The following is an 18946-nucleotide window of genomic DNA, read 5'->3' as shown; positions in this document are numbered from 1 at the left end:
CCGCGCTTACTTCCGCAGAACAAGGATCAGCTGACAGGAGTGTAAACAGAGGCGTGGACACTTGGTTCTCCCTGTTGACTTATGAGGAGTTACAAGCGTCGCTCGTTTGACAGCGCTTCCAGATGGTGAGGTAGCAGCTATCGGTGCTACTGGTTATATTTGTGCTTCTGGTGCTACTGGTGCAGTTCCTAGTCAGCCTGTCCTCTCCACCCAGGAGCGGCGGTACATGCCACCCCCGCCGGACCCCCGCTGGGTGAGAGCGTCCCGCTGCCCGGGGGCTTTTCTGCAGCTCAGTAGTAAGTTCCAAAACATACATGTTCGTCCTCATTGTATGCCTTATGATTGCTTGAGATGGATTAAGTGTTGCCAGACGATTACAAATAATTTCACACCATGTCACATTATTCAAGCTCCCCAGAAACAGCTGCTGGAAATGTTTTACTTAATCAAACATCTTACAGCCGGGGTTGCAAAATGCTCATCGCATGTCAAGGCAAACAATAGGTTTTCAAATATGTTTTTTTTATTCCTTGCATGGCATGGCATCTTGTGACAATTGCAAATTATGAAGTAGTCACAAGACATGACCAATTACTTGCCCTCCCTTTTCCTGTATCCTACCTCCCTATTTAGCTTGTAAACAGCTATACTATAATTAAGGTGTCCTTTCCGAAAACGCACACAGCAATCTGTGATTATACAGTGTTTGTTCATTCTATTCATAAGCAGGCTTGTAATTCAAATAGCTTCCCTGGATACCATTCTACCCTTAAGCAGCTCTTGTCATTATCTGACCCAGGCGAACCGTTTTTTTCTGTGCCTCCTGCTGTCCGTCTGTCTGTCTGTCTTCGTTCTACTTTAATAGTCTTCTTGAATCCAATGTCTGAAAACAGAAAATAATCCTCCCTAATAGCTACTTACCATTACTTCATGGCCTCTATTGCATCAGTGCTGTGATGTCGTGTGAGTTGATGCTTCGATATTTTAGATAACCTAATGGAAACTACCGTTCATTTCAGAGAGTTCAATGCTTTGAATGCCCTCATATGATGCCTATACAGGTACCTTCTCATCACAGAGATTTGATCAAATAATCAAATCAGTTTAAACTAAAACCCACAGCTCAATGCACCCAGGGAAAGGACTGGATTATCTCTAAATCCCTTTAATGTGTTGAGAACCATGGAGAACCATGGAGCATCCAGGGAGATATCTGATGCCAACCCCTTCTCAGTGGGCATGAGGATGTAATGATTAAAAACACCTCTAATCTTTACAGAACCAAGTGGTTGACTTTAGGTGGTGTGAATATTATAGGACACCATTTCTTTAGAACAAAGCCATAGCTGAAGTAAAATAAAAAGATTTGAATGGATCCCAGTAGAAAGCAGCCCAGTCCGTTGATTATTCCCAGGGCACCATGGAGGACATGGATCCTGAGGAACAGTTTCTCCGCTACGCCAGAAATGGAGACCTCCCCGGTATTGAGAGGCTTCTGCTGTCCAAGATCAGGGAGGAGGCGCAGATCAACATCAACTGCAAAGGTACGAAGAGCACCTATGGATGATGCTGTCCCCGGAAACGCTCTGTCCATCAGCTGTTCAGTGACATCCTTGTGTTTCAGGAAAAAACAAATCGAATCTGGGATGGACTCCTCTCCACCTGGCCTGCTACTTTGGACATAAAGGCGTAGCGGAGGAGCTGCTGAAGGTATTATGCCTGTAGTGGTAAACACAAACAATAATTCATAATTTTTATAGTGTGCGTAAATCTTGAATAAGTGAAGGTTACATGCATGGCCATCTTCAGATGCCTTCTTCAAGTTATTAACACTTACTCACTTCAGTCGGGAGCTGACGCCAACATACCCAATACTATGGGGGACACACCGTTACACAAAGCTGCCTTCACAGGAAGAAAGGTACCTTTTGTATGGCCAGTTACAGTCTGAAGGTGTCACAGGACAATATGTTACACAGTCACAAATTATCCAATTTAAGATCTATTAATTTATCTAATCTATTGATCTATTAATCTATCTAATCTATTGATCTATTAATCTATCCGATCTATTAAGATCTATTGATATGATTTTAGTTTGTCATCATCTTCCTGCTCGACGTTCCGATCCCCAGGAGCTCGTGATGCTCCTGCTCCGGTTTGATGCTTGTGCGACCGTCATCAACGGGACCGCGCAGATTCCCAAAGACGTCAGCGATAACGCCGAGATCAGAAGCATGCTGGAAGGTGAGTGGCGCTTTAAGCAGCTGATTCCATCAGAAAGGGTCTCGCACTGCTCTTTTTCATTGGCTGTTCAGCCAGGAATGACAGAAAGTGGGCGTAGTTTCTTATTTTACGTACAAATCGAATCAGTATCACTACTTCTTATTCTACTGCAGCAACAAAGAAAGGAGTGAACTAATGTGTGAAAATCACGGCACTAACTAGCTGAATATTTGTGTTTCTGCTCGCCCACATGTAAAGCCCCAACAGCTTGTATATTTAGTTCTGGTTCGTTTTTTACCCAAATAAATCTGGAAAAGAAGGATAAAACAAGTTCCAATTGTTTAATGATGTCTTTGTCTTTTGTGGTTCCGTTTGCCGCTGCTTGTGTTCTGATATACACGTCTAAAGCAATCTGGTGGGACATATTTATACAAGAAAGGTTTCGGTTTATAAATCTGGTATGTCATTAATAAACTGGTTTCTGTACCTAACATTAGCCGCTGAAAGAACAGAGGAGAGGAAGCTTGAAGAGCAGCTTCTGGACGCTTCCAGAGAAGGAGATCTCCCCTCCTTAAATCTCCTGGTTAGTCTTCTTCTGGAACCCTTTGCCCCTGATTAACTTCACAAAACATCATATAATTATAAAAAAAACACTGATATAATGTTATTATTGAAATTAGTCGGAACACAAAGCTGTCAATAAATGGACACTTGATAGAAGACATGATTCATCAATTGTTTGATGAACTTTTACTAAACGGAGGCTGTAGGTAAAATATTTTAGGATTTGCCCTAATTTGATACCTTTTAATGTTTCGAGAAGATGTGGTTACAATTCGGGGGCTTGTCATTACTTATACAATTCTGGAATGTGGCTGTTAATTAACCTGATGGTATTGCTATTTGTCCTGGACACGTCTTCAATCCATGGTGGTTGTTTCAGTTACTCTCATTTTATAGTACGAGCTTTGGAATAATTATTCTAAACCTAAAGTTAAATCCATAAATATTCAAAGAAGATCACAGAGCAAAAGGAAGACCACAGGTAAGATGTGCCTTCATCTCATGGCTGCTGATTCCAGCTCAACAGGAAGAAGCCAGTAGACATTCACTGTGTGGATCTCTTGGGGAACACTCCTCTCCACTGCGCTTCCTATCGTGGCCAGAGGCAGTGTGCCCTGAGGCTGCTGAAGACTGGGGCCAGCCCCAACATCAAGAACAAAAACGGTAAATAAATGGGATTTCTTATGAACCTACTGTGCCAGGAAAGTGCAAGAGCTAGTGTACACAAAACTCTTTATTTGTAGTCATACCTTCACAGAGTAGCCAGGCTTTCACTTTAGAGCCTGCTGAAATATTCCGATCAGCACCAGGGTTATAATGTACCTGGAAGCGTTTGGTGAGCGAGAGTACAAAAAGTAAAAGGTTTCACCCTCCAACAGATACTTCATTATTTTCCCCCTTTTTTGGGGATATGTTTTTTTTTCTATCGTTTTTTTGTGCTGCAGTTGTAGAAAATTGCTATGGTAATATGATTATGTATAACTTATGCATCATTTATGAACACACACACATTCATACGTATATATATATTTAACTATTTTACTGCTCAGCTATTTTCCTTGTTCATTTTATTTTGACCTGTTACTTAATTTTAGTTTGTGTTGATGTGTGACAGGTCAGTCTGCATTCGCCCTTGCCAATGATGCAGTAATGAAGCAAGTCTTGGAGGGAAACGTCCACCCGGTGGGTGTCATGGTTTCTTCCAAAGCCACATGGGCTTTTGCTCCAGAATATTGACACTTTCCAACATTTTTTCCATTCCTTTTGTTAGGGCATGACCCGTCATGTCAAGATGTTTGAGGGCCTGCTTTGGAAGGTAGAAATTCTTCATGCACTTACACATTAGACCCTTTGTCTCTTCTGACACACCATCAATAATGTCAATAATCTAGAATTATGCATTCCTGCTGAACTCAGTATATATTATTTGAATTTCAACACTATTCTCCATTTATATCTCTTTTTAATTTGTATTACTGTCCAGTACTTCTGCTGTGCTACCTACATAACAGTACCACTTGAATCAATAAAATACATGATATTCAGTTAATGGGTGTAATTGCACAAGAAGTGCAACAGTTCAGATGATCCAGACCGAGATTTGTGACTGGACTCTTCCGTTTTGTCCTACAGAGCTCCCGGTTCTTCGGCTGGCGTTCCTACTGGGTGCTCCTACAGGACGGGGTTCTCTCCTGGTACTCCAAACAGTACGTCACATCTGTGTCTAATAAGGTTATCCAAGCATCCTTAACCTCCTCAGCGTTTCAGCTGGGTTTGGGGGTCATGTCCACAACCTAACCTAGGTGGTCCTTGAGGAAGGCCCCTGATCAATAATGTCTTCAGCCGCTTGTATACATTGTGAAGCTTCAATTAAGGAGCCTCACTAAGATATTAATTTAAATCTTTACAGCTCAATCTAAAGTCCAAGACATCACACTGTACCATGGGGATCCTTCCATTACCATCATGACCCGACTTGGGGAATTTTTTTCTTTATCGGTTATCTATTTATGTGCCTGATCTGTTTTGTATTTTTCTCTGTAATTCAAGGTCGGATGCGGCAGCCAATAGCCGGAGACAGGGCTGCAAATCTCTAACTCAGGCTCATTGTTTGGTGAGGCCAGACTCCTTTTGGTATTCTGAGTAGGGCCCGCTACCCTACTGCATGAGGATGTGTTGGCAGTATTAAGCTGGTGTGTTTATTCACACTAGGTCATTTAAAGGGTCATGGATGTACCTTTGTCCTTAGTGTTATCGCTCTTAATTTTCCGTCTTCTGTTCAGATCCGAGCGCGAGATAACTGCTTCTTTACGGTGAAGTGCTTTGATGATAGCGTGCACCACTTTAAGGTTTCCCCAAAAACGGATCCAGAGGGAACAAGAAAAGTAAGCAAGCAGTTTCTTCTCCCCATGCTTCTTCCCTGGCAACTTGTCATGTCCCCAACACCAAACATTCACCTAACCCTAACCCCAACACCAAACATTTCCATAAATGCGACCTCATGGTGTGGTCCATGTGATAGATGATAGGAGGCTTCAGGTGATAGGATGTGTCAGGTGATTGGAGGTGTCAGGTGATAGGAGGTGTCATGTGATAGGAGGTGGTACGAGGTGATAGTAGGTGTCAGGTGGTAGGAGGTGTCAGGTGGTAGGAGGTGATAGGAGGTGTCATGTGATAAGAGGTGTCAGGTGGTAGGAGGTGATAGGAGGTGTCAGGTGATAGGAGGTGTCAGGTGATAGGAGGTGATAGGAGGTGTCAGGTGATAGGAGGTGATAGGAGGTGTCAGGTGACAGGATGTGTCATGTGATAGGAGGTGTCAGGTGATAGGTGTCATGTGATAGGATGTGTCAGGTGATAGGAGGTTTCATTTGATAGGAGGTGATAGGAGGTGTCAAGTGATAGGAGGTGTCAGGTGATAGGAGGTGTCAGGTGATAGGAGGTATCGGGTGATAGGAGGTGTCGGGCGATAGGAGGTGATAGGAGGTGTCAGGTGATAGGAGGTGGTACGAGGTGATTGGAGGTGTCAGGTGATAGGAGGTGTCAGGTGATCGGAGGTGTCAGGTGATAGGAGGTGATAGGAGGTGTCAGGTGATAGGAGGTGTCAGGTGATAGGAGGTGTCAGGTGATAGGAGGTGATAGGAGGTGTCAGGTGATAGGAGGTGTCAGGTGATAGCAGGTGCCAGGTGATGGGAGGTGATAGGAGGTGATTGGAGGTGTCAGGTGGTAGGAGGTGATAGGAGCTGTCAGGTGATAGGAGGTGTCAGGTGGTAGGACGTGATAGGAGGTGTCAGGTAATAGGCGGTGATAGGAGGTGTCAGGTGATAGGAGGTGTCAGGTGGTAGGAGGTGTCAGGTGGTAGGAGGTGTCAAGTGATAGGAGGTATCAGGTGGTAGGAGGTGATTGGAGGTGTCAGGTGATAGGAGGTGTCATGTGATAGGAGGTGTCAGCAGTTGTCAGGTGATAGGAGGTGTCAGGTGGTAGGAGGGGATAGGAGGTGTCAGGTGATAGGAGGTGTCAGGTGGTAGGAGGGGATAGGAGGTGTCAGGTGATAGGAGGTGTCAGGTGATAGGAGGTGTCAGGTGATAGGAGGTGTCAGGTGGTAGGAGGTGATAGGAGGTGTCATGTGATAGGAGTTGATAGGAGGTGTCAGGTGATAGGAGGTGTCATGTGATAGGAGGTGTCAGGTGATAGGAGGTTATAGGAGGTGTCATGTGATAGGAGTTGATAGGAGGTGTCAGGTGATAGGAGGTGTCAGGTGATAGGAGTTGTCAGGTGATAGGAGGTGTCATGTGATAGGAGGTGATAGGAGGTGTCAGGTGATAGGAGGTGTCAGGTGATAGGAGGTGTCAGGTGATAACAGTGTGGTTGTGCTGTGCAGGCGTGGCTGGAGGCCCTGGAGGAGCACGCGGCCTACAGTACTCACTACTGCAGCCAGGAGCAGAGCGGGGAGGAGGAGGAGAACGAGGAGGAGCTGATCTCCGCTCTGGAGCTGAAGGAGTCTCTTCAGGTGGCAAACAACAACAACACATCCATTATTTATGCCTCGACATAATAGAATAGTGTTTTCAACACACACACACACACACACACACACACACACACACACACACACACACACACACACACACACACACACACACACACACACACACACACACACACAGCAAGATCTCCTCCAGCTGACTCTTATAATGGTGGTTCTTTCCTCTCTGTTTCTCTTCCAGTCAGCTGAGAGCAGTCAGCAAAGACTTGAGAAGGAGCTGTCTATGTTTATTTCCATGGCCAAGAATGACGGACTCACAGAAAGTAAACGCTCTTGTGAAATTGTCCCCTTCCTCCCACTAAATGATTTCACAATACCAGTTAATCGAGAGCTGGCTTCATTGACATCTCCAAACAATTGCAGAATTTGTATGCTTGAATCCCAATGCCTTGGCTGTGAGTGTAATATTACAAAATACACATTTACAATACTTAGGATATTCCAATGCCAAAGTCTTGCTAAATAAAGGAAGAATAAACAATTTCAACATATTCAAATTGCATATCTCTATACAGGCCAATGTGTGATTAAAATCCCAGATTTTATAATGATATATTTTATTACCACGATCTGCTGTGGCCTTATGCATTGTGTTTTTATTTAAATTTTTTTAGAGTTTCCTCCGTCTCTGATAGAGAAGATGCAGGACGTGTGTCAGCTGTCAAGCGAGACGTGTTCCCATCTGAACCTGTGTCTGGGCCTCTTCTCCAGGCAGGACGGGGTAGGTGTGTCCCTAACCCTAGCACTAACCCTTCTCCAGGCAGGATGGGGTAGGTGTGTCCGTGTCCCTAACTCTAGCCTAACCCTATCCCTAACCATAGCCCTAGCCCTAACCCTAGCCCTAACCATAGCCCAACCCTAGCCCTAACCATAGCCCAACCCTAGCCCTAACCCTTCTCTAGGCAGGACGGGGTAGGTGTGTCCCTAAATTAGCCTTTTCCTTCGTCAGCGAATGTGAGCAGAAAACAAGTGTCAATGTAGTGCTGAGGGGCTGCCACCACTCTGGGCCTGAAGCTAATTCCCAGACAGCTCTAAGGAAAGGAACCTCGCTGGTGGGATCTGGGATGTGGTACACATGTTGAATTATTCTCCTTTTGGGGTCTATTTGCATTCCAACAGAATGTGTGTGTCACAATGTCAGCTGGAGATGAGGTTGTTCCTTGGCCTTGGTTGAAAGAGGGGAAATGTAAATGAAGACCTAGTAAGATATGTTAATGTTGGAGCACTCGAAGTGCCATGAGAAATACTTTCAGCTTGTCGTTTGGTTTTATCCCTAAACATGTTTTTCATAATCATTCGGGGAGCTTTTATTAATAAGGTTTCCCTCCCATCCCACTGTTTACTCTCCTCCTGAATGTTTCGAGGCAGTGAAACCCATTCTGTTATCTATCCCAGAGTGAGGATCTAAGGATAGGGATATCATCTTTAACTAGCAGCCAAAAGGCTGTGGGTTCAAACCCCCATAGTCCTTATTCTACCTGTAGATGTTACTGTGGACAGGAACGGCAGCTCCTTACCAGTGACCACACTCGCTCACTTTTTAAAGGAGTAATCAGTAATCCGATTACTTTTTCAAAGTAACTTTGGCAACAGTGTAGTAGGGCCCCCACTACACAGCTGGGACTGGGCCTTTACAACAGTGTAGTAGGGCCCCACTACACAGCTGGGACGGGGCCTTTACAACAGTGTAGTAGGGCCCCCACTACACAGCTGGGACTGGGCCTTTACAACAGTGTAGTAGGGCCCCCACTACACAGCTGGGACTGGGCCTTTACAACAGTGTAGTAGGGCCCCAACTACACAGCTGGGACTGGGCCTTTACAACAGTGTAGTAGGGCCCCCACTACACAGCTGGGACTGGGCCTTTACAACAGTGTAGTAGGGCCCCCACTACACAGCTGGGACTGGGCCTTTACAACAGTGTAGTAGGGGAATCGTAATGTTTACACTTGGTCACTCACAATGGTAACCTTACTAGATATTTGTACTTTGAAATGAGTTCCTCTTCACCAAGTGTTATAGTGTTTGTGTGTGTGTGTGTTTGTGTGTTGTGTGTGTGTGTGTGTGTGTGTTTGTTTGTGTTTATGCCGCCACCTGGGCATGCATGCATGTTTGCGTGCACCCATGCATGTGCACGTGTGTGTGTGTGTGTATGTTGGTGTGTGGCTATGGGTTCAGGTGCGCAGTCTGAAATTGGAGCAGGAGTGTGAAAAGAACCAGATCCTCTCGGAGGCTCTGCAGACTCTGGCCACGGAGCACCATGAGCTGGAGCAGTCGGTGGCCACGGGCACGCCGCCGGGCAGCACTCTGAGCGAGGAGGAGTTCTACGACGCCGTGTCTGGTAGGTCCATGTACGCAGAATACTGGTCCTGTTGCTTGAACTACTCTGCACGCCGTGCTAAGATGGTCACAGTTGTGTTTGAAATGTCAAGTATCAATTTATTTATTTGTCTTCATAGAATCCTGCTCTGGACACTTAAACGTACACTTCTATTTATTGATATTATTGAAAGTCTGCTTCATCTCTCCGTATTTTGGATTGCTTGTTGGTAATAGAGATATGATATTTGCTCGAGATAAAATTGATGTATTTCTGGAAATAAAAAAAATACAAACTGAAAACAGGTGCTATGTCAGTATTCCCATCTGGGGGTAACCGTTACCATGACTACGGCTGTTTGATCCTGCTCTCATGTGCCCAGAGTCGGACTCTGAGCTCTCCCTGAGTGGTTCAGAGACGCTGGCCAGCCGTTCCCGGGAGGAAGACGAGGAAGAGGAGCGCTGGGTCCTAATGAGCAGCAGCCACAGTACCCCAATCACCATGTTGCAGGAGGATCGCCATGGCAACACGGAGCCCCAAACCAACGGCGACACGCAGCATAGGTTTGTATTTTGCAGTCTTTAGTCAAGAAGCTCCCATATCCGGAAGAAAGCAGACATTGGCCTTATATATAGATCTAAAGATGTATAGATATAAATCTATTGATATAGATATTTATTACAGAATTGTTTGTCAGGGACTTGTTGTTTGTTGACAGTCTCCTTTGGCCTTCCTCTCCCAGAGTGCCCCCCACCCTTGCCCACCCACTGGCTGTTGTCTAACTCTAGCTGTGTGCTGATGGCTTTTTTCACTTCTTCCAAATCAGGTGATGAATAATTGAAAAGGAGGGCAGGTCAGGTGGAGTCATTAGGGGAAGCTGAATCGAAAGGCCTAAAACTGGACCTGTTAAACTTTCATGAGGTCAAAGTGTTGTGCAACAGTGTGAATACCTGAACTGGTCTTTGGAGTACAGCTTATCAGACTCCACCAGTTGAAATCGGGAAGGAGAGTGAAGGTTGCCGGACCCCAGCAGAAAGCCTCTGTGTTCAGAGGGCCGGGGGAGGGAGACTCCTTCCTTAGCTCATCAACAAGTGTCCAAGAAGCGTGAGGAAAGCTGTACAGGTTTTAGAAAGGCGGACACATTGGGTTCAATGGGAGTGTGTGCGAGCGCCTTCGGTACTCGTGTCAGGTTTGGTCGCTTGTTTGGGGCAGCCTTTTTCGGCGGCATTTTTCCCCAGGAGTTATTTTTGTTCTTTCCCTTACAACGTGTGTGTTTGTGTCCTAGGACCCATCTCCCTGCACCAATGTTCTCAAGGAATGACTTCAGCATCTGGAGCATCTTGAGGAAATGCATCGGAATGGTGAGAGACGGCTGCACAGCACGTCTGTCATGAACCTCTTTTTAGAGCCTAACACCTGGCCGGGGCTCAATTTACACTTTCTCTGATTTGTGAAAACTGGAATTTATTCGGGTTATTTTCTTTTGCATTCTTTCCTTGATCCATTTATGCATTGACATATGGTTAACAAATGCAAGGGATTTCACTGTGTGTTCAAAGTTCCAATGTACCAGGCCCAACATGATTCTTAAAAAGGATAAATGGATAGAAACACATTGATTGGTATCTGACACTGTTTAACTCGGGTGCAAGCACACACGCACGCACACACAAGCAAGCCTTTTGTATGTGTGGCTGCAATTACAGAACAACAAAAGTGTTTTAAAATAACAGTTAATAGAATGAGTAAACGTGCAATGCACTCAACACTATGCCTGTCTTTGTTTGTTACTCTGCGGTGTGATTTAGTTTGGGAGTGACCTTCATGGTCCCTAACCGGCCACTGAAAACATGACAAGTGTCATGTTCCTTTCAGCTCGTGCTGAATAATAGGCATTGTTTGTTGCTGTTCCATGCCTTCAGTTTGAACCATTTAAGAGGTCAAACTAGTCATCAATCCTTCATTTCCGATAATGTAAAGGATGCATTTCTTTTGACAGTGTGTGGATTAGAAGCATTACCTCAATACATTAGAGTGCAGTCAGTTGACTGGTAAAGTACTACCTCAGGGTTAGGGTTAGACACAGTCTGTGTACTGTTTAACATGTGGAGCAGAGAGTGTTATCTTCCCACTGATGATGATATGTTTATTACTCCAGCCAAGCTAGCTATGACCTTCAGGGGGGAGCATACTAGATTGGCACTTGGTCAGATTCTATGTTACCACGTGGAACCTGTGGTTCTCCCTCATGTTCTCATATCTCCTCTCAGGAACTCTCTAAGATTACGATGCCTGTGATCTTCAACGAGCCTCTCAGCTTCTTGCAGCGGCTGACCGAGTACATGGAGCACACCTACCTCCTCCACCGAGCCAACGCGGCCAGAGACTCCATCGAGCGGATGAAGGTATGAACCCTGCGGAGCTCTGCACGCCCCCGGTGTGACGGAAACAGGGCAATGTTTACCTTGATCTGACCTTGGCAGTGCGTGATCCGACCTTGGCTTGTGTGTGATCTGACCTTGGTAGTGCGTGATCTGACCTTGGTAGTGTGTGATCTGACCTTGGTAGTGCGTGATCTGACCTTGGTAGTGTGTGATCTGACCTTGGTAGTGTGTGATCTGACCTTGGCAGTGCGTGATCTGACCTTGGTATTGTGTGATCTGACCTTGGTAGTGTGTGATCTGACCTTGGTAGTGTGTGATCTGACCTTGGTAGTGTGTGATCTGACCTTGGTAGTGCGTGGCTGCGTTTGCTGTATCGGCCGTGGCCTCTCAGTGGGAGCGTACTGGTAAACCCTTCAACCCACTACTGGGAGAGACCTACGAACTGGTGAGGTAAACAACTACTAAAATACAATCCCTATTTACCACAACTATATTACAATACATGTGTAACACATTCACACACACAGACGTGGGAAGCTAGCTGGCCAACGCATAGCTCAACATGCTCATTGTAGTGCACGACCCTAAGGGGTTATGGTTAGGGTTAGGGTAACCCTAACCATAACCCCTTAGGGTCATATTGCACTACAACCCTAACCCTAATCACCTTGTGTTGTGCCAGAGAGGACCTGGGCTTCAGGCTGATCTCAGAGCAGGTCAGCCATCACCCCCCGGTCAGCGCCTTCCACGCTGAGGGCCTGCAGAAGGACTTTGTGTTCCACGGCTCCATCTACCCCAAGCTCAAGTTCTGGGGTAAAAGTGTGGAGGCGGAGCCCAAAGGCATCATCACCCTGGAGCTGCCCAAGTAAGAGCAGCAGCTGCAGACCTTAATGGCGTGTTTCCACCAGCGGGTGCGGGTTGGTTCAGTATGCAGAGGTGTGGCACGTTTCGCGATTCAACCGCCAAAGGTGGGCAGGGTCCGGACTGAGCCGTACTGAGCCGTACTCGTCTCGCAGTACAAACAAACACAGAAGAAAATGTAACGCAAAAGTTTGCCGTCCTTCTTGGATGTCCTACATTGTTGCTCTTAGTTCATTGTGTCGCGTTCTTCTTTTTCCTTGGATTCATTAGCAGGCTACACGGTCTGGCTGCTATGAGGTCACGATGCTTACGTAGCTGCCGTGGCTAACGCCATCCTGCTTAAGCCCCGCCCTACCATAAGTAACTGAGCTGGGCTATACCGCGCCTTCACTACTGAGCTGAGGAGTGCTGGGCATAACCCTAACCCTAACCCTAGCCGCAGACCCACCCCAACTCTGCCGACACAGATACCGCACCCCCACGTATGCAAAGAACAAACACAGACCATAACAACATGTGTGTAAGAACAAACGGGGCCCACACCAACACAACACGTATGTGTGTATTTATCCTGTGTTACATATGAATTATTCTGGGGACCAGGGTTAGGGGGGGTTGCGGCCTGGCCCCATCTCTATGGATACATGTGTGCTCTCCCTTGGTCCTTGTTGTTCAGGTACAACGAGGCCTACACCTGGACTAACCCCACCTGCTGCGTTCACAACATCATCGTAGGCCAGCTGTGGATCGAGCAGTATGGGAACATGGAGGTGATTAACCACAAGTAAGAAGACAAACGTCAAGTACAACTTGTCCATTTCCGGAATATATGCAGAACTAAACTGGTTTAAGAGAGACCTCTGGCTTCTATCTGTTGTGTAGGGAAATGGTTCAAGCTTGTTCCAGAATAAGACTAGTGACAGTCGCCTACATTGAGGAAGTGACTCAGGAGCAAGAAGAGGCTGAACAGGAATGTTTTGCATGGCAAAGGAGTGAATGATTGAAATGGTTTCCTGATTTTAAATAGAACTGGTGAGAAATGCTGCCTGATCTTCAAACCGTGCGGCCTTTTTGGCAGAGAGCTGCACAAGGTGGAAGGGTACATTCTGGACAAAAGGTGTGTGCTTTTTCTGGGCTCAAATGTCAATCGTCTGTAAAATAATGTGCGATATTTAAATGTCAGTGTCTTTCTACTCGTAGGCTGACCCATTATGCGGCTATAGGCTTTTCTTAACACTGACCTGAATGGTCAGCAGAATGTGAAGTGCGGTCCTCTACCAGCACGTCGTGGCCTTATGGAATTGTTTTAATGTGTTTATTGTTTTGGAGCAGCAAGAGGAAGGTGAGCGCTCTGTATGGGAAGTGGACAGAGTGTCTGTACACCGTGGAGCCGGCGGCCTTCGACGCTCACCGGAGGAAGGGGGCAGCGGTGAAGATGGACAGCAAAGCGGTACGCTTCCTAATCCTTCACTCCAATATTATTGATAATCATACGATTAAAGTGTGCATAGTGTTCACAGTCTGTCCCAACATTCAGTAAATTATGAATAGTTTTCATGATACCAATCGATGCCTTTGGAAGTGCATAGTCCACACACTGAATTGCTCCGAAGGTGTTTCTTTCACCAAATAAAACATCTTTGATCCTTGTTAGGGCTAGGGTTAGGGTTAGTTAGGTTAGGGTTGGGTTATCCAAACAGTGTTTATATTGGTGAAAGAAACGTCTTGGAGTATCTGCTCTGCTCCTCCACACATAACATTAATATAGTATATAATATACGCTCATATATACTATAGTATGTAAGCATTATTTATTACCCAACTCTCCGACACCTACAGAAAACATTGGATGTGTGTGATGTATATCTCCTTCCAAAAGTCAAAAGCTTGACATTCATAAGGAACAATTTGAACAGTTCAAAACATAAATCTGGGTTTTTTTATACAACCATTGAGTTATCTTTCATGTCATCTCACCTCAAAACGGAGACCTGGACTCCTGAATATTGCCAGATGTTTCGTAATAATGAAGACCTCCGGTATTGACCTCTCCAATTTGTCCCGATTAGCAGGCTTCCAGCAAAGAGCCAGCGGCGAACTCCCTCCCTGCCACAGACACCGTGGAGGTCATCTCTGGCAGCCAACTTCTGTGGAGGATCGCGCCACGACCGGCCAACTCGGTGGAGGTAGGAGAGTCGGAAGTCCGGGAGAATCACTGATGAGCCGAAGAGGATTTCTGTTGAAACCTTGCTGTCTTCTTGTGAATATTCATGTCCATAACTCACATTTCCTCTTTTTGACGCCATTCCCATTTAATTCTCTCCCCTTGTGTAGATGTACAGCTTCACTACCTTTGCGATGCAGCTGAACGAGATGTCCGGGGAGATGAAAGAACTCCTTCCAAAGACTGACTGTCGACTGAGGCCGGACATCAGAGCTATGGAGAGCGGAAATATTGGTGATGAAGAACAAAAGACAATATATTAATATTAAAAACCAGGCTTCACTGCACATACCTGTATGTGGAGTTGAGGAAGATGAAGTCACTATTTACCATAGACTCATATTAATACAATGTTTTTTTCTTTTGGTCTTGTAGATCTTGCAAGTGAGGAGAAGAATAGGCTAGAGGAGAAGCAGAGGGCTGCACGCAAAAGCCACTCCAAGCCTGACGAAGACCTGAAAACCAGGTGGGTAGTGACAGCTGTATAGGCTGGACATTTAATTAATGTCAAGGCCTGAGTGGAAACCAAGCCTGGTTTTATTTGACACCTAGGCAATTTACAAGATTGTATAATTAGATTTAGTGTGTTCATTCATCATCATACTGTTCAAATAAATGGGTCATTTAAAATCTTTCCATCTAGATGAGTCGTATTTATATGACCTTTTATCATATTTAAGGCCTACCACATTTGAAGATCATTTCCTAATCCATCATGTAATAAGAAAATATACATGGTCCGATACATGTTGCTATCCATCCATCCATCCATCCATCCATCCATCCATCCATCCATCCATCCATCCATCCATCCATCCATCCATCCATCCATCCATCCATCCATCCATCCATCCATCCATCCATCCATCCATCCATCCATCCATCCATCCATCCATCCATCCATCCATCCATCCATCCATCCATCCATCCATCCATCCATCCAGGCCTCTATTGACGATCTCCTGAATGGTCGTTTGTGTCTTTTGTTCTTATCTTTTGTTCCATCCTGGCTTTGATGTCCAGGACCCCTGCCCTCGCCCCCAGGTCAGAGCTGCTCTCTGTCCGCTCTGCACCACACCTGTTGCTCACCGCCTATAGAGCTGTCATGTTAGCTGTACTATACTGGCATGTTAACTAACATGAGATGGTAGTTTTACTAACATGGCAGGATCACACTCATCAGCTTGATCATAAATCATAACAGCATCAGAACCCTTTCTTTGGCTAAGCTATTAACTGCATACATTTATAAACATAACTCTGAATAAATTCTAATTTTATTTAAATCTACTCTAACTCACATTGACTCTTCAAAATTCTGACTCCTTAAGAACAGTTTGCCTTGTGACGAAAAAGTCATTTCCACAATAACAGTAAACCATTAACAACTACATTGACCTTGAAGTAGTGATCAAAAAAAATAATCTTGGAATTAAAGATTATGTATCATTAAAAAAAATACATATACAGTATATTGCATCTCTTATTGTTCCCGATCTCTGCACTGTTGCCAGGTGGTTTCATCAAGGCCCGAATCCCTTCATCAACTCCCAGGATTGGCTGTTTTCTGGTGGATACTGGGACAGGAATTACACTCAACTGCAGCTGGCTGATATTTACTGAAAACATTCCTCTACGAATAGGAAGTAGATCAGTTGGACTCCCTCCACTATCTATGTCATTAAGTTTTTCTTCTCTCCTTTTTAACCATAATAACAAGAAATATGCAAATCATTTTAATGATTAGAGTGGTCTTCATTTATTGCACCTTACTGTGCATAAGTGTTATTTAAAAGAAGATCAAAAAGGATATATAAATGTTACAAAAAGTTGAGCGGTTTACAATCGCTTTGAAATGTACTATTTCCATAAATACAGACCGATTTACTGTTTGCTGCTCAGAATATTATTTTAACATTTTATATATATATATATATATATATATATAGTGGCTTTTTGTGAAGTCAGGAAAAAAACACTGTTGATGCACAGGGTTTTGCTGTTTTAGTGTGTATGTCTATAGTTCCAATATTTTTTTAATATTGATGTAGTTCTAAATGATTTGTGTCTGTATAATACCTTCCTGTTAAAAAACAAGCAAGTCTTCTGGTCATCCAAACGGCTATAGTTCCTCCTGTCATTTTCAACGTGCTTTTCCAAACAGGAAAATAACTCATGTTAAGGAGAAAAGTCCACTTTTTCTTGGGTACTGTTACATTTTCATGGCATTTTGCAATCAACTCAATTGCGTGGTCCATTCAGATAAAAAAAAGAATGACGAATAATTAATTGGAACAACTGAGTTTAGATATTTTTGGAATACTGAGAAGATCACTAGTAAATCATGTCATTAACTTTATTTTACTTAACAGGTTTTTATACAATATGGCTGTGATCCTGAAAAAAATGTATTAATAAACCGATATGTTGTATATGATGCAATCTGAGGACGTTTCTTTGTATTTTTAGTAAGAATATAGCCTAATTAAAGAAAATCAGTGACCTAACATTTAAGTGAAAGAATGAAGGTAGCATTGATGAGAAGGGTGCCCCCTGGATGTCCGCCAGGACTGATAGCACGGCAGGAACCGCAGACGAACACGAAATGAATATGCGAATATATGTTGAATCTCCAACGGCAAACTAACTTCACCACGGTACTCCAAGTGCAGGAAATTATTACTAGGCCTATGAGCAGAATAAATGGAGGAATGTGTCCTTCCGATCATCACACTCATCTGTCATCTGAGCTAATCTGTAACACATGCAGGCACACACGACAGAAACAATGAAAGAAAGAACCAATAAGGAAAGTTATTCCCTGGCCCCATAGCCGTGTAATCGGTCAAGGGAAGTTGTGGTCAATTTTGGCTTTCTCTAGGGCAGTGGTTCTCAAACTTTTTACCATGAGTACCACCTTAGAAATGATTTGGCTCTCCAAGTACCACCGGAATTAAAATAAAGTGCGTAGGCCTATAACTACATAGAGTTTACACAGAAGGCATTAATATTAATAATACGATTTATTATTCACATAACTTTACTTGACTGAAGCAATCAACTGTCTATAACTCATGTATTGTATTTAAACACTTGCAACGGGATAATACTAACAATTGAACAACTGCTTCAATAGGGCTACCCAGCAAATGGGGATATCATCTGGCATATAACATACCAGTCAATCTAGTGAGGTTATTAACAATTATACTGCATTAAAGCATTCACAGCACTGAATATTAATTTTAACAACTGCAGTCAACCAATCATGTGAGGTAAATTGTACTGCATCAAAAAACATTCAAAGAATTGAACATGAATATTTAAATACTGGAGTCAAACAATCCTGTTATAAGCAATCATGCAGAGCAAAGAGAGAAATCATGTGTACTGCGAAAACACTAATCAAACTATCATGAGTAAGAACAAGCGTATCATAGAAAAACAACGTATTCAGTATTAAAAAATACTGCAGTAAGTGCCATAAGGTCAGAATATAAACTATGTTTAGGTTTGAAGGAGAATGTACTCAGGCACACATTGAAAATTAGGCCTATCATGCTTAGTGAGAGGGGTGTGATGTCTGGGTCGATTGAGGTTTGCTTTAGCCTCAGACTTGGTTCAGTATCCAACCTGCTTCCAGCACTCGAGTTGAGGGGGGATGGCATCCCCCTTTGGAATTAAAATGATCGAAATCATCCCCCTTCTGAAACAGCCATCCCCCCTTCCCATCCCGTTATTTTATCAATTAATGTGGAAATATTACCGCTATTTCATTATAGCGGTAGCAACGTTACTTTTCCCAGGGACAGGTTTGACAGCGATACTGCATTCTCGGGCAGTATGCTATTGCGCAAGCAAGCAGGCGTACTTGCGCAATAGTGCCTTCACGAGCTCTCATTCCACACCGTACGAAACTGACACTGGTAGCGTGAAGCAGTCTCTGCATCTCATACATCGCTTCCGCAGGCAACTCTGTCCCCTTTTCTCCCTTTCATTCCAACCCGTGAGCAACGCTAGTCTCCCTTCTCTTCCGAATGCATTTTAAAAAAGAATAAGAATCAGTTTTTAAAATCCTTAAATGTGATGCATGCCTCCGAATCGTGTGATGCGTCCGATCAGCTGCATTTTTGGGGATAAAATAAGAGCGATGACATGATGAAAGTAGTCATCGCTCTTATTTGTGACCATTTATGACCAAGAGAAGCCTGGTCGCAAATGGAATGAGAAAGCGCACAGCCTTGTCTGAAAGCGCAGGATATTCGCTGCGTCGCTGCATCCAAAAGTCCAGAAATGTCTGGCCTCTGAAGGCAGACTTCAACGTC

At 44.3% G+C, this 18946-nt stretch overlaps 2 protein-coding genes across 6 annotated transcripts in view; both read left to right on the top strand.

The window, feature by feature from the left end:
* The window catches only part of myo1f (myosin IF), a 308989-nt gene that overhangs the window by 65063 nt on the left and 224980 nt on the right, over positions 1-18946 (top strand).
* On the top strand, positions 38-17068 carry osbpl1a (oxysterol binding protein-like 1A). Of its 5 annotated transcripts, none has more exons than XM_030373350.1 (29): positions 39-296; positions 1415-1544; positions 1625-1710; positions 1847-1921; positions 2136-2247; positions 2724-2809; positions 3309-3453; positions 3905-3972; positions 4061-4105; positions 4423-4496; positions 4840-4903; positions 5073-5174; positions 6668-6796; positions 7014-7095; positions 7447-7553; positions 9011-9173; positions 9535-9715; positions 10438-10513; positions 11423-11557; positions 11889-11986; positions 12219-12401; positions 13074-13181; positions 13425-13514; positions 13730-13847; positions 14467-14583; positions 14732-14855; positions 14997-15087; positions 15645-15665; positions 16136-17068. In XM_030373350.1, the coding sequence occupies exons 2-29, from the start codon at positions 1421-1423 to the stop codon at positions 16242-16244; spliced, it is 2913 nt and encodes a 970-aa protein (XP_030229210.1). In that variant the 5' UTR covers positions 39-296; positions 1415-1420; the 3' UTR covers positions 16245-17068. The 5 variants fall into 5 exon arrangements, with proteins under 5 accessions (XP_030229213.1, XP_030229212.1, XP_030229210.1 ...); XM_030373351.1 differs by having other exon boundaries at positions 40-296; positions 14470-14583; XM_030373353.1 differs by lacking the exon at positions 15645-15665 and having other exon boundaries at positions 38-296; positions 14470-14583.

Source organism: Gadus morhua, chromosome 12 (genome assembly GCF_902167405.1).
Source record: "Gadus morhua chromosome 12, gadMor3.0, whole genome shotgun sequence".
In the NCBI taxonomy this organism is placed as follows: Eukaryota; Metazoa; Chordata; class Actinopteri; order Gadiformes; family Gadidae; genus Gadus; species Gadus morhua.
Note: the sequence above shows the minus strand (reverse complement) of the source record. Positions and strands in the feature narration are given on the sequence as shown.

Bases quoted from the DNA above. Each gene is read 5' to 3' on its own strand.
- osbpl1a (XM_030373350.1), top strand. From the start codon at position 1,421: ATGGAGGACATGGATCCTGAGGAACAGTTTCTCCGCTACGCCAGAAAT. The intron at 4,106-4,422 runs GTAGAAATTCTT...TTTGTCCTACAG, and splicing joins TTGAGGGCCTGCTTTGGAAG to AGCTCCCGGTTCTTCGGCTG. The intron at 13,515-13,729 runs GTGTGTGCTTTT...GTTTTGGAGCAG, and splicing joins GGGTACATTCTGGACAAAAG to CAAGAGGAAGGTGAGCGCTC.